Raw genomic sequence first — 15,856 nt, 5'->3', positions numbered from 1 at the left:
ACACAGCTAGTCAGTAGTCAAATCACTATTTGAACCTAGGTCCTCAAACTCAAAACAGTGCTCTTTCTAGTAAGTTAGTAATATCATGGCCAGTTTAACCTGCTGCCTAAGCAAAGTGTGTCATGACTCCCACACCCAGCAACCTACTATGTGCCTGTCACTATGAGGGAAAAACTTCTCACATCTCCCAACCTGGGCATATTACTGTGGTTTTACTGTACACATTTGAGTGTCCTGGCAGTCATGAAGGTTGTTGGAGTGAGATACTTAGGAGACAACATGGACCACCCCTGAAGAATCAACACACTGAAAGAAAGCAGAAACCAAAGAATGCTAAGGTGGGAGCCGCTGAGAACCACACTTCATAGAGGCCTATTGCAGAACCCGATGCAGCTTAGCCAGAGGAGCACATGCAGGTTTGGAACCTGCCACTTATTAGCCAGGTGACCTTGAAAAAATGGATTCTCTTCCCCACAGGGCCCTAGTTTATTCCCTTGAGAAATGGGAATGACATGGTAAGGTCAAGAGGCTGTTCTGAGGATTTAATTAGCTGGCATAAAACACATACTTACATTGTGGTGTAGCTTGCACAATATCTGGAGTTGGTAATAATTTTGTACAAATATCTGAGTACAGACCGAAGATGACTCTGGGCCTGGAGGGAAAGGTACATAGTGGCTGGCACCCCAGAAAGTAAAGGCCTTGAGATGAGCAAGGTTCCATTTCCCTTCTTTTCATGAATAGCCACAAGTTGCCTCCCTCAGAAGAAACAAGAATACTGACCTTTCCTCTTGACTCCCTGGTGACATATCTCAAAATAACCTGCTTTTTCCCTTCAAGAATGGAAGTGAACAAAACAGTGGGCAAGTGCTGGCCTCCTCATCGACAGGAGCTAAAGGGACAGCGACCCCTGGTATAATGCCTACCCCATAGAACATTCTGCAGAACAAGAATCCTTAGAATGAGCAAAGGCAGAGGAACTTCCTTCTTTTTATTTCACAAAAGATAATAAGGAGTAGGCTATCACTCATGTGGACCAAACAAAACAACTTAATTGAGCACTTAATATGTGCTAGGCTATGTGTGCAAGAGCTTTGCAAGTATTATATTATACAATCCCTGCATCTAGCCTGGTTAGAAATTTTACAAATGGGAAATCTTTTATAACTTGCCCAGAATTACAGAAGCACTAAGTGGCAGAATCTGGACCCAAACTGAAGCCTCATCTGGCTCAGAGCTCACAGGCAGGAAAAACTAAAGGTCAAAATGCTAGATTGGCCTCCAGGTGCTATCTCCTTCTCCTTGTCTGTGACCTCATGTAGCTTTGGAGGAAATGAAGAAAGGCGACAGTCCTTTCATAAGTTGGGTTTCAAGAGTAGAGCTGAGAGCTGGGTAATGCATATATACCTGGGATTAGGGATAAAGGAATGAGGCTTAGAATATGGAGGCCAGAGTATGCCAGAAAGCTGTGAGAAGCAGAAAGCCTCCTGGTTGAGGTGTCATTTTTGGCTCCAATTCTTTCATTACAAACCCAGCTTTTTGACCTTTCCATAAAATTCATACTTGTGAATTGAGGGTGGTGGGGAAATAGGAAAGAGACTGAATGGTCACTGAGATGCCTTCTAGCTCAGAGTATTTGCTGCACGCTAGAGAAGATCTGCAAGATCAAATAACTCCCCAAACAGATGTCAAAGGCACTGTGTTCTTAGGAATCTTAGAAAATAACACACTTGATTTTAACAGCCATAAGAATACACTTGACTTTGCCAGAGGGGGAAAAAAAAACCAGCTACAAGAGTAATCCATGCGTGTAATGTTCTCATCCTCTATGTCCTATGTAACTATGAATTAATTCTCAGAAGGACACAATGAGAGACTACAATAGCAACACCAAAAGAACAAGCCTGTTTAAAATACAAGGCTACTTCTTTACATAAAGGCTCCCACTAAAATTCCTTTGGATCAACACCATACTCATACATAGGCACTTTGGATTGGAAGGAAATTCGAAGTTCAGTTAGTTTGACTCTCTATCAGATGCCTAATTCCCTTCCACAATGTTTCTGAGCATGAGTACCTAGGAGATGCCTAAATACCCTTAGAACAACAAGCTTGATACCACTCAAAGCAGCCTATTTCATTTAAGGAGCTCTGATCCTTTCAAAAGTCTTTCTAAACTGTGCCAAAATCTGTCGACAACTTTGATTCTTCCCCTGCACCTTGTGGCTGTACAAACTCCTCTACAACAGCTCTTCAAAAATGTGGTCCCTGAATCTTCTCTTCTGCAGAGCTGTCAATCACTCTGTACTTATAAAAACTATCTGACCACTGAGGCGTTATTGTTTTTGTTGTCATTCTTGTTTTTTTTTAAGACAGATTTACTTGAGCCACAATTATTCTGAGATGATTACTCCTCCAAATAATCCAAACTGCATATTTTTCAACCTATATTATCAGCAACACTGAAAGCTGATTATAATCAACTTGCTTTCATAGAAAGAAGGAATACATCAAAAAATAGACTATAAGAGAAACCACTTGGCTAAAAGTATCACCAGCAAGCATTCTATGTTCTCAGTCAACAGATTAACCAGGAAGAGCTGTGAATGTACATTTCTCCATCACTGCCCATCCTCCCCTAGAATTTAAATGGACAGGTTTCAAACCACAGAACCAAAAAATCATCTAGGTACCACTTTGTATTTTATATGTGGAAACTGAGGCACAGAGATGCCATCTCTTTCTCCTTGCCATCTCTTTCTCCTTGTTTACTAACTCTAGGCACGCTACACTTGATTATGCACTGAGACTACCAATGCACCAAGTCCCTGCCCTCACAGGTATCTAAGCAGGGCCTGGCAAGGCAGTGCAATTCAAGGGATTTAAAACAGATGGAGGCATATTGTGGGGGTATCCCAAAGACAGGCATCTGACCTTGTATGAAAAGATTTAGAAGACAAAAGTTTATTTCCTTTCTCCAGATTTTCCTCAAACTGCCCTACTGAGTAGAATATCTTCCCCTTCCGTTTGGCAGACTCATCCTTTTGACTTTTAGACTCACCCTTTAGTGCAGGTATCACTCCTGACACTTAATCCCTGATTCTCTTTAGCTGCCCTCCTCCTTTATACTCCCACAATACCTTGCTCAATCACAATCATTGTACTTAGCATGGTATACACCATTGTCCTTCCTCTGTCAAACTTCTCCATTAGATGCTAGATTCCTGGGGATAGGGAACTGAGTATCACTGGGTTTTATATGTCTAGTCTAGTTCAGTTGGTCCAGTACTGGATTTGAGGAGTGGTTAAAAAAGCATTTCAGTGGTCTTAAGGGTTAACAGGAGTTTGTCACACACAGAAGGAGAGAAAATAACTCCAGGCTAAGAAAGCAGCATGTGGAGACATATTTCTCTGAAGGGGTATGTATGCTTGAAGAGCTATGTGGAATTCTCATGGTGGCAGTTCAGGGTGGGGGTGGGCATGGGGAGGAGTGGTTGAGGTCGAGGCTCTGGGGTTATATTTGAGCCAGATGTGGACAACCACATAAGCCATGCTGAAGTGTACAGACTATTCAGTAGTAAGGCAGGGGAGTGGCATGATCAGATTCATTTTTAAAAGGATTATTCAAGTGGCTATACTAAGAAAGCACACTGCTGAGGGCAGACCAGAGGCAGGAAGGTGAGTTTGGAGCTCGCTTCATTCCAGCCAGGGCATGGGGAAGGTCTGTAATGAGTTTTGTGTCCTGAGGATTCTGTGAGGGCTTTGAGGATAGAAGCAAAGCATGGACTTAGATTTGAGGGCTTAGGTTGGACTAACAGGATCTGATGAGTAACCCAAGGCCAGCAGAGGGAGAAACAATATCAACGTTGATGCCAGGGTTTCTATCTTGGAACCCCATGACAAGTCAGACAATGTAAATAGAAACAGGAATCATGACTTGAGGAACAGGTTGAGGGAAAGATTATGAGGGCATTTGGGAAAGGCTTCTATGACAAGCTTTTCAGATGATTTCCGTAGGTGCAGAGCTACCTTGCTGTTGTTTTAAGCAAAAGAGATAGATGAAGTGCAAGAAAATCAGTATTAAAACTCAAAGAGTACAAGACCAAAAGTCTTCACAGAGACAGATGAAGCAATTCTGATCATTTGAGGGTGAAACAACTTTAGATTGTTTCAGATTCCAGTTCTTAAACTTCTAATTATTTCTCAACCAGTTTAGTTGGCAGCTGTATATAAAATATTCTTTAGGCAATAAAATTCCATGTTTTTCTTATTTTCTGGACCCAACTAAATCATTTCCATATATTTAAAAAAGTTATTAGACTGGCTAATGGCATCACACCACTCAGCAGTTCCCAGTTACCAGGGAGGATTCAGTTTACATTAATTAAGTGGCCCCATGCAGCCATTTTATTGTCCAGCAACCTCAAGTTATACTCATCTTTTCAAAACACTAGAAGTTCTAGATATTGCTGGCGGGTGGGGGGAACTCCACAGACACACACACAAAGAATTCACTTCTCCACCAAAATTGGTCCATCTTTTAATCTAGCAACATTCACTTTCTCCTCCATTTTATAACAAAAGCTCTGCAGGGTAAGCAACAAACAGAACCTCTTTAGAACCAATGACTCCACTTAAATAAACAGCAAAGAGACTTTCCTGGCCCCAGTGATTACCCAAAGTGCCCAGGGACTGTTCTTTATAGAAAAGAACTGAAACTGTCAGCTCACCCTCTTCCTTAAGTTGTAGGTGAGAATCAGGTTCCGGGAGAAAGAATGGGAGAAGGCCGTGTAGAATTCCAGCACTTTCTGCAAGGCGTCCCGTTTGATCACATGCAGGTCACAGTAGGTCAAGGCCCTAACGTTGGCACAGGATTGGGCAAGGGTGGCTTCCTTCCAAAACACATCTCCAAACACGTCTCCTTTCCCTAAGGAGAGAAGGGTCATAAGGAAAGTGTCAGCCAGTTGGAGTCTGGCCATTCAGCTGGCTTCCCTCTGTCCTCAGAACTGCCATCCATTTGGCATTCTGCAGGTTGGACTCAGAAAAGGCAAAAATGATTTTCATTTGAACCTTAACAACATGCAGTTTAAGAAATGTTAAAATATCAATGCATGTGAAACTTTACCTCATGGTTTTGGGATCATTAATGTCACCTTCTTGAAGGGTTATCCTCAACATCTTATCCAAAACTGGGCCCTCCTCATTATTCTTTATTATACCTTCTTTTTTCATAACATTAATCATAATTTATAATCATATTATTTGTTTGTTTACTGGTTTATTGTAGGCCTCCCAACTTGAGAACTCATGTCTGGTTTTTATTTTAATTTTAATTTTTAGAGATAGGGTCTCACTGTTGCCTAGGCTGGAGTATAGGGACACAATCATGACTCACTGTAGCCTGGAACTCCTGGGCTCAAGCAATCCTCCTACCTCAGTCTTCTGAGTAGTTAGGACTATAGAAGCCCACTACCATAGCTGGCTAAATTTTAAAATATATATTTTTTGTAGAGTCAAGGTCTCACTATGTTGCCCAGGCTGGTCTTGAACTACTGGCTTCAAGTGAACCTCCTGCCTTGGTCTCCCAAAGTGCTGGCATTACAGGCATGAACCACTGTGCCTGACTTTCATGTGTTTTATTTCTCCATAAAACACAGTATCCATCACATGGTAGAAGCTCAGTCAATATTTACAGGTGAAAGGGAAGTAAGGTAGGAAGGTAGACTGTGGGTTTATATTAGTGTGACTAAAAGGTGAATATTTAGGTTGCTGGAGGGAAGGTGTGGAGTCTTCATCTAGACGTTGAAGAGCAGGAAAGGATTCCTCCTGCTACATGGAAGTCAGGCTAGTGTGGCATTCTTCCCCTCCCATACTTTAACACTGCCTTAAGGTTTACATTTATATGATGCCTTTTCCTCATCTTCCCTCCCATACCTCCTTCCAGAGTATTTTCCTTACCTTTGCCGAATGCCCTCCTGTGGTATAAAAATGTAGACCCTATATAAATGGCATCTCCAAGATCCTCTATCACTAGCATTCTGCAAGAGCACATTTAATAAGTCAATAGAATAATGATATAAACTGAATGTTTGTATTTCCCCCCAAGTTCACATGTTGAACTCCTAACCCCCAATGCAATGATATCAGGAAATGAAGCCTTTGGGAGGTAATTAAGCCATGAGGGTAGAGCCCTCAGAAAGGGGAATAATGCTGCTATAAAAGGAACGCTAAAGAACTCTCTTGTGCTCTTTCCACCATATGAGGATACAATGACAAGTAAGCAGTCTGCAACCTGGAAGAGAGCCTTCGCCAGAACCCGACCATGCTGGCCCCTGATCTCAGGCTTCTAGCCTCTAGAACTGTAAGAAATAAATGGCTGTTGTTTATGAGTCACCCAGTCTATGGTACTGTTATAGCAGCCCAAACTAAGACAAGTACTAATCCTACAGGGCCATATTCTGGGTCAAACATCTATCAATCATCTGTAAACATCTGCTTTTCATACCTAGGAATATTCTTCTTACCTTTCCCAGCAAGCAGCATTTTAACATATGTCTAATGCAAAGCCTAATCCATTCCTGGAACAGCCTCTGGTTAGAAATAGCTTAAAATGTTGTTTATTGTGCCTCTAAATTTTCAGCACAGATAAACACACATTTGAATCTCCAGGGAGCCAGAGAGGAGTATGCAAGATGAAGGAAAAAAAAATGCTTCAAAGGGTGGAAAGTACTATCTTCAAGGGAGCTGTCAGCCTAAGCTCCAGACCAGCCAAGCTCCGCAGCTGGAATCTAAGTACCTGTAGCTCAGTATGATTAATAGGGCAGCTGTTTTCCTGATTAAGGTTAAGGAGGCAATTACGCTTTCAAGCATATGGACAGAACTTGACTTTTTCTTAAACACTAAAAAGTGTCCACTCTAAGTATATAAGCTATCCATGGGCACTGCCTTCTCTAAGCACCTCCGAAATGTGAGTTGAAAAATAAATGTGCTAGACACATGACTTCACAGTTCTCTATGTGTTTGTGGTTCTAATTCATGAAGATGGTTTTACTGATTTAATGTGAGTAGGATACATGCTTGGGGTTGTTTTTAAGTAAATATAGTTTTTAAAACTGTGCTATTTAGATTCCCTTACCAAGTTTTTTTCTCCCCGCAAACATCTGAGTAGGACAATTTAGGGCTGCAGTTAGTGGATGAGACCATTTCTCTCTGTGGTATGCTAACTGACTTCCATAGTAGGCACATTTATTGTGTACTCCCTAGTGCCAAATTCTTACCAACAAGGCTGGCCAATTCATTTGTATATATTAAGTATTCCATAACCTCCCTACGCTGCCCACAATGACTCATGTGCCCTTCATATTTACGTAATCTTATTCCTCTAGAGAATGCTCTTCCTCTGAAACATTATGATAGGTAGTAAAAAATGGACTTCATCCATTCTTTTCTCCAACATACATGCTGCAACTCACATCAAGAAGTGAGGCCTAATTACCTTTCCCTTGAATCTGGGTTGGACTTAGTCCATTGCTTTGATCAACAGAATGTGGCAGAAGTGATGTTATTGGATTTTGAGATAATGCCATAAGAAGCCTTGTAGTTTCTGCCTCAGTCTCTTAGAATACTCATTCTTGATTCTTATAACTCTCTCTCTTGAAACCTAGCCAACACGTGGAGCACAAGCCACACACAAGATCACGTGCAAGTACTCTGGTTCACAGCCCAGCTGGCTCTCAGCTGACAGTCTCAACTACCAGACATGTGAATGAGCCATTTGAGTCATCCAGCCCAGTTGAGCCTTCAGATGACTGCAGCCCCAGTCAATGCCTGACAGTAATTACATATGAGAAGTGCAGGTGAGAAACAACCAGCTGAGTTAAACAACCCACAGAATGGTGAGAGACAATAACATATGTTTAAGCCACTAAATGTAGGATTGGTTTGCTACACAGCAATAGATAACCAGAATACATAGAATCATGGAGTACAAGGCTGAGAAGCTCATGAGAATTTATCTGATAGGTTACCTAGTATTCCAGCAGAACATCACAAATCATCCAGCCCTAAGCTGGCATGACCACTTCCTTCCCCGATAGAATGAGACAAGAAAGCAAGGAGTAGCTCTGAAAGGGGCAGATTTTCCTGAGTAAGTACTTTTAATATCAGTGAAAAAATGTAGAATTTGCAAAACATGCAGTCTCCTATTAAAATGAGATGTGGTGTAACTAAACCAGAACTATTGAAACTAGAAGCCATTTGGTAATCTTGCTTGATTCTTATTTCGATTGCCTCACTGAAACAAGACCAAGTATAATGTGAGCATTATACGTCTCAAACAAAGTGGGATACATTTTTCTAATTATAAAAGAACTCAATAAGCAAAATGATAGCACTTCGTGTGCATTTAACATAGAATTTATCTGTAAAAATTTAGTTTATAAACAACTCTTCAGGGGCATAGCTATTGCATAAAACATAGGGCAACCATATTGTGGTTGGAGCACACCTTGAAATAAATAATTGCATCTTCAGAAATGACAATATTTCCACTGTAAAAAGTTTTCTAATCAAAGGTTTTGACAGACAGAAACAATAAATGGAGGGTAGTTCCTACTATAAAAAGTATTTCACGGTAAGATAATCATGATTAATCTATAGGGCCTAGGAGTCTCAGTGTTGTCATAACTTGGGTTTGATTTTCAACCCAAATTGAAAATCATATAATTTTACTTCCTGTCAAGGCAGCATTTTTGGTATAAGTTATCTGTTAGTGAGATTTAAGAATGTGGTGTTGGAGGACCTGTCAGATTCAAAACAAACCCAGGACTATTCTGGCAAATGAGAAATGTTTTTACGACACACATAACTTGGGAAAACTGTCAAAGGGAAGGATGCAGAGCATTTGGCAGGCAGCACATAAGTTACACACATCGCTGGAAATAATGACTTCCCAGGTCAGGGTTGCGAATCAGAAACCCGGACAAGCGCTACACCCACATTGGTCTCTCATTCGCCAGTGTGTGAAATGATCATTCACTTCAGAACAAAAGGTACCCCGATGCACTCAGCAATCAAGCTACTGGAGGCAATCAGCGAATTGATTTATTTATTACACTGAGGCTCTGGGTGCAGAATGTTAAAACCTTATGTTCCAAGTCTCTAAAATACTAACATTCTAAGTGGGTGTTCTGAGCTGAGGGAAAATAAAGGGAGGGGGGAAGTAAAGAAAGGCAATCTAATTAAAACTCCAGGCAAATATCCCAGTAAGAATTAATTCTCCTCCTTCTCCCCCTCCTGCCCCCAATCATACACAGCTGTCTCTAGTGAACCTTCACTTTTGCAGTGGACATAAACAGCCCTGTGGGAAACAAACATGGAACTGAAGAACATTCACCAAACAGGTGAGAGGCAGGACACAGGGCTGAGGCGGAACAGGGACAGGGAGGGGTGATCTCTGCAAGGGGCACAGCACAGGAGAAAACCAAGCCCCTGCAGGCAATTTGATTTAATGAAGGAGAAAGGCTGGAACAGCCACTTGAGGAGGCTGAAGGGGGATGGGTGGGAATGAGGGGATGGGATCAAAGGAGATTACCAGAGTGAATTAAAGACATACAAGGAAGTAATTCTGATCTGAATCCTACAACTAAGTCTGGGACCCTCCAGAGAAGGCCCAGTTTATTCAAAGACAGGCTCTGGGTGAGCTTGGCAGGCCTGGAGAAGCAAAGCAAAAATGAAATTTATGGCTGCTTCTTTTCATTACTCCCCATTATGTGCTCTTTTAAGGACCAGTCACAATGGTATACTGTACCAAGCAAAACGTAATTCTGAAGTTAAAAATCACTATCTGTTGCTAAGATCATTCACTATTTCTGGACCCAAACCAATTAAAAATAACTCATGCAGTCATTTATATAACTTTTGCCAGGCACTGTTCTGGGGGCTGAGGTGAAACAGTAGAACAACAGACGTAGTGAGGAATGGAGAATAAGTGATTCTAACACTTTAGAGGGCCATAACAGGGGAAAGTGCAGAGGGGTATCTGGCTCAAGTATAAAAGTTAAGGGAAGACTTCCAAGATTTGCTGCTGGAGCTGAGACCTGAAGGATAAGTTCAAGTTAACCAGCATAAAGCTGAAGCATGGGGATGATTCCAGGCAGCAGGAATTGCTATGCAATGGCCCTGAGGCACAAGGATCTGGCTCTAGTACAAGTGAAAGCCATTCAGAAAGTTTCTGAATCACCCCATATTTTGAATTATATGCTCATTCACTCACTTGTAGCAATAAGTATTGCTGGTATTATATTTTGTAATCCTTTGAGGAAATGGCCTGGTTTCCTCATTCAGCTGCAAACTCACCCAGGACCTTCCCTACTCTGTACCCTGAGAGTGAGCAACGCAAGTTTGTTGATCTAGGGTGCTAAGAGAGGTACCAGAAACACAAAGTGCAGTGAGGGCTGTCCCTCTCCACCTGCCCTTCCACCTTTATTCTTTCTCCCTAAGGAACTCCTTTATCCTCAATCCATTTCAGGACAAGAGGGACCTCTTCATTCACTTCACCAGAATGGTAAAGTGCAACTGCGGAGTCCTGGCAGAGCTGAGAGAGGCTCTGAGGAAAAGGCAATCTCTTTCCTGGCCCCAGGAAGAATTTTGCTTATGAGACTTATAAATGGGGTTGAATTAATCTTTCCAGACAGGCCCTAAGAGAATATGTGCATGCCACTGAACTGGATAGTTCAAGAGGACAATGACAATGACTCAAACAGTTCCCAGACAATGTGGATTCATCATATATACCAGATATGCTAAATCCAGGTCTTCAGTTCTTAAAGACATGGCTAAGATGAAAAGAGAATATGCCCAAATCTCCTCCTCCTAGTCAGTCCTGCCCCCAGCACATTTTCCAAGAATCTGATTATCTACTCCTTCAACATGACTTCCAGGGCCAGACAAGCAGGCTTTAAGTCCAGGTCCATCATGTTGGGGTCCTTTGCTGGCCCCTGCCAGTCTCGTGCTCTCACTATCTGCCCTCCAGTCACACTGGGAGTCTTACAGTCCATCTAAATTTGGCTCCCCTCTCACATCAGGGCTTTCTTAGCACTGCCTCCAACACTACATCCTGCTCCTTGGTCTGGATCACTCTTGCTTGACCTTCCAAATGTGCCCATACCTTCTCTCTGATCCCTTGACCAGAGAAGCTTTCCATTACATATTGTCTTCTTCACCAATGTTTCCCTCTGTAAACGCCCATCATACTTGCAACTGCTGCCAGCCCGGCACTGTCTCTGGCACATGGCAGGCACTCAATGGTTGTTGTATGCATAAATAAATGAATAACATCTTATTAAACTTCTCCCAGCTTCAATTTACCCAGCTATATATTATGGATATTAATACTAGTGTGCTATGGTCCCAAATTCTTATGTTAAAATCCCAACCCTCAATATAGTGATATTTGGAGGTGAGACCTTTGGTAGGTAATTGGGTCATGATGATGGAGTCCTCATGATTGAGTTTAGTCCCCACTTAAACTCCAGAAGGTACACTCATCCCTTTTCCCATCTGAAGACACAGTGAGAAGGTGCCATCTATGAATCAGAAAGTGGGCCCTTACCAGACACTAAATCTTCTGGTGCCTTGATCTTAGACTTTCTAGTCTCCAAAACTGTGAGAAATAAATTTCTGTGGTTTATTTTCTACCCAGTCTATGGAATATTGTTATAGCAGCCTGAACGGTCTGAGATACCACTTCATTGGCTGTTATGAGGTTTACATGAAAGAATGTGATAAAAGATCTTAGCATCATGCTTGCAACATAGTAAGCATTTAATGAATAGCAACCACCATAAAAGAAGAATCCTCCCAACAGCCCTGTGAAGCAAATTCCACAGGCATTATCAGTCCCATTTTAAAGAGAGAAAAATGAGTCCCAGAGAGGTTTGATGATTGCCTGTGACTACTGTGTGGCCTCCATGCTGGCAGAGGCTACACAATGCTCCCAGAGAATTAGCCTCTGCATTGCTTCCCGCTTTAATCAATGCTCAGTGAGACTTGTCTTGGGTGGGCACCATGCTAGGTGACAGAAATAAGAATAAACTGAAGGTGGAATTTTGACCAGGAGCTATAGCCTTGGTTGGTTCCCTCAAATCAGTTCTCTCCTCTGTGGTAACAGAACCCATGACTTTCAGCTCGGCATAAAGGTGACCACAATAAAGACTACATTGTAGCAGGGTATGGCTATTTGCCCAAGTTCTGGCTTAGGGGGCATGTGTAGAAGGGATGTGTATAATTTTAGGTCATGTTCTTAAAGGGGAGGGTCATACTCTGTCCTTTCCCTTTCCCACCCCCTTCCTTCTGGCAGGAATGAAGAAGGTCAAGGGCAACAATCATCACACTAGATTGAAGCAACACACTAGAAAAAGGCCGGGTGCCCAATACCAGGAGTTGCCATACCAGCCCTCTTACTCTTGGACTGCTATAGGAGAGAAGAATAAGCTTTCATCTTGTCTAAGCATCCATTCTTTTGGGGTTTTGTTGGAGCAGCTGAACATGCATTTTAGTCCATTTAAAAGTCCACAGGCCAGTGGGGCAGTACAATATGCTAACTTCTATGGGGGAGGTATATACACAGATGCTGGCTCTAGGAAAAATCACGGACGGCCGTATGTCTGGAGGACTGAACAGTAGTGAGATGATGGAGACTCTGGTAGCACACTCAGAGCAAAAGCTCCAGTAACACGAGCTAAACACCTTAGTAATATCCAATCACTTCCCAGTCCAGCCCTGATTGTGGACCAGAGAGCCAAGATTGCTGAGAACACACTGTGTGCTGGGCTCAGGCACTGGCCCAGGGACCCTGCTCTAAGCACCCACTATGTGCCTCACCCCAAATGTCCTGAATCTAGTCATCCAAGTTTATTTTGAAAACTTGTTAACTCTCCCATATGTATTTTGGGATGTTTCCGTTGGATTGCCTGAGATCATGGAACAGAGGAGGTAAGCAAAGTTTTGACATCTTGTAAATGTTGCCGTCTCTTATCTGCAGCAAAGCAACAAAGCTCTTCTTTTTATCCTTACTGCAAAAATAAATGCTGCTGGCAGTATGTGACCTTGTTTTATCTGCGACAGTTTACAGATGTGAGAACATACATCAAAGACAGACAGACACATTGGAAATCTCATCAACTTGCCTTCCTGTCTGAGTTGTGAAAACACACCGGCAGGAATAAAGCCTTAGCTCTAAGCACCAGGTCTTATCTGATTGTGTTGGGATGTAGAGTGTTTAACCAACATGTTGTATTTGATTTCTTATGCCAACAAAGCAATCGGGGACTGGAGATGCCACAGAGGCTTTGGCTCCAGAGACAGGCCTGCATTTCACTCTGCTTCTCTAAAGGGTATCATCTACTTCTCGAAAAGTTTGGTCTCATTTTAAGTTTTGTAGAAGAGCTCAGAGATGTTCAAGAAGCATTTATGAGGTTGATACAAAGGCATGGTTATTCTCTTCGTCAAACCATCTCTACATCAAAGCTGAAACACTGAAGTGTGTCAGCCACATATCTGGTCAATGAAACCCACAAGAACCTGTGAGATTGTATGCCAGGTTCCATGGGAACCTCACCTGACTCTGTCTCTCTCAAACAGCTAGTATATCGAAGATTCCCAAAGATGAGGTTTGTCCCACCATCTCTCTGCATACTATTCCATCTAGTTCAACAACTTGCTCTTTCCTATAATGGATCAGGCAGAACTCCAGTGATTCAGGAGGACAAAACAGAAGGATATGACATTGTCTCTATATTCAAGGTGCTTACAATGTAAGGAGACAAAACTTACATACGTGTGTAACAGTGAAGTATAACACAACAACAACAAAATGTAATAACAAGATATGGGAGAGGTAGGGCTAGTCAGGATTATGGAGATTTTAAAGAGAAGATGGGGATGGAGATGGCCTTGTTTGGTGAGGTGGAAGATTTAGATATATGTAAAAGAGACAGACAATTTTTCCCAAAAGCAGGAAAAAATTTTAGATGGCTGGGACTGAAGATAGCTGATTGGGGTGTTTCCTTTCCTTTATCAGCTCAACTTCTTAGTAGTTTTATTTACACTGTCTCTATGTTCTTACTGTTAAGGAGGAATAATATGTCCCCATCCATGATATTTCCTTCCACAGGAAGGGGCTCCAGTTACACTATGCTCTTAACCTGTCTTTTCCTTTCATCTGATTGATGAGTTTAGAAGGAGAACATGCTCATATGTGGGCCAGTCTCTTGCTCTCTCCTCAGGAACTAACTGGCCACAGGAAGCAAGTTCTCTCTGTCCTTCGGTGCCATAAGATTTATGGATCAGACCCACAAGGGGGTAGACTTGTGCTGGTTAGCACCATGAAGTAAGTCTAATTCTGGGTCTCAATATGAGAAAGTCTTCTTGGGTGCAAATATAAAGCACATTCTCTAGTATTAGGGTCTATCTGGAAAATAAAAGGTGATGTTTGGGTCTGCACTTGTACTTATTGTCTCTCTCAGTTTGGAACTCTGGGAAAATCTATGCAAGTTATTAAGTACCTCTGAACCCAACAGCTATCCCTCTTCATTTCTAAGACTACTCGACTCTTGCTCCAGACCCCCATAGTTTAACGCTGCTCTCACTATAGTCAATAATAACTCCTTTGCTCACAAATCTAAAAGACACCTTTTAGTCTTCAACAAATCATGGTTCTTTGATTCTAGCATATACTTAATATTGTTTAGCATTTTGTTCTCTGTGCAATCAGAATGTATCTTACAATCAATGATATGTCACAATTTAATTGGCAGCATTGTTTCTTAGTGGTCTATAAAATATTCGTGTGTTTTAACAATCCATGATATCTTCTACTTAGTGAATTATAGTTCTATAACTTCTGAAAATGCCCCTCCCCCATTTGGCCTCTGTGATATCCCTCTCTCCAGGTCTCATCTCTTCCTCTGGCAGTCCATCTGAGGTTTCTACACATGTCCCCTGTAAACGGGTATTTCCTAAGGCTGTGTTCTAGACCTTGTTGTTTCTTACCCTTCCCTCTCTCCTTGCATGTTCTCAGCTTCTCCTCTGGCTTCAGTTGCTACCTAGATCATGATGATCCCCAGATTTATATCCCAAGTCTCAATCTCTCTCCTGAGTCCAAAATCTCCCACTGGACACATTCACTCAGCTCCAGTCCACAGATCTAAAAATCGAACATGTTCTACTTTCAGGTAAATCTGCCCATCTACCAGTGTTGCTTATCCCAGTGAAGTTATCCAAGTCATTTCAGACTTTTTCCTTTTATTTATCTCTATATCCAAAACAAATGGCCAAGATCTGATCATTTTATCTGTCAAATATCTCTTGGATCTGTATTCCTTCCCATCCCTCATTTCCGCAGCCAGGTCAGACCACTCTTATCTCTCAGCTTCCTCCTTGCTGGTCTCCCTGCCTCATGCCTTTGCTCTCTCTACTCCATTCTCCACACAGCTGCCAGGATGACCTTTGTAAACACAAATGTGATTCTGACATTCTTCTCCTTTAAAATCTTCATTGGTTCCCATTGTCCTCAGTCCAAATTCCTTAACAAGGCCCAAGGCCTTGCTCACTTCATTCCATCCCCTTGAGAATGCTATGGTCCAAGTATATTGAACTACTTGTCCTTCCCAGATATGTCTCCCAGACCCCTGCAAATGCAGCTCCCTCTGCCTGGAACACTCACTTTCCCATCTCCCTTCAAACCCCTCACAGCCATTGCAGTCTCTGGTGGAATTCAGCTCAGACATCACATTTATCAGGAAGCCTTCAATGACTTCTCATGACTGTACTAGATTAGATGCCTGTCATATAGGCT

General features: G+C 42.1%; 1 protein-coding gene across 1 annotated transcript in view; it reads right to left on the bottom strand.

The window, feature by feature from the left end:
• KCNH1 (potassium voltage-gated channel subfamily H member 1) overlaps positions 1-15,856 on the bottom strand; it is a gene marked incomplete at its 5' end in the record, with an annotated part of 113,955 nt that overhangs the window by 82,461 nt on the left and 15,638 nt on the right. Inside the window, one exon of the mRNA XM_008068413.1 lies at positions 4,731-4,927. Coding sequence (XP_008066604.1) covers positions 4,731-4,927 — 197 coding nt within the window. The remainder of the gene's footprint in view (positions 1-4,730; positions 4,928-15,856) is intronic.

The sequence above is a fragment of the Carlito syrichta genome, unplaced genomic scaffold, assembly GCF_000164805.1.
Source record: "Carlito syrichta isolate Samal-C Ts95f unplaced genomic scaffold, Tarsius_syrichta-2.0.1 Scaffold310786, whole genome shotgun sequence".
NCBI lineage: Eukaryota > Metazoa > Chordata > Mammalia > Primates > Tarsiidae > Carlito > Carlito syrichta.
The sequence above is the reverse complement of the archived record's forward strand: the minus strand, read 5'-3'. Positions and strand labels throughout refer to the sequence as shown.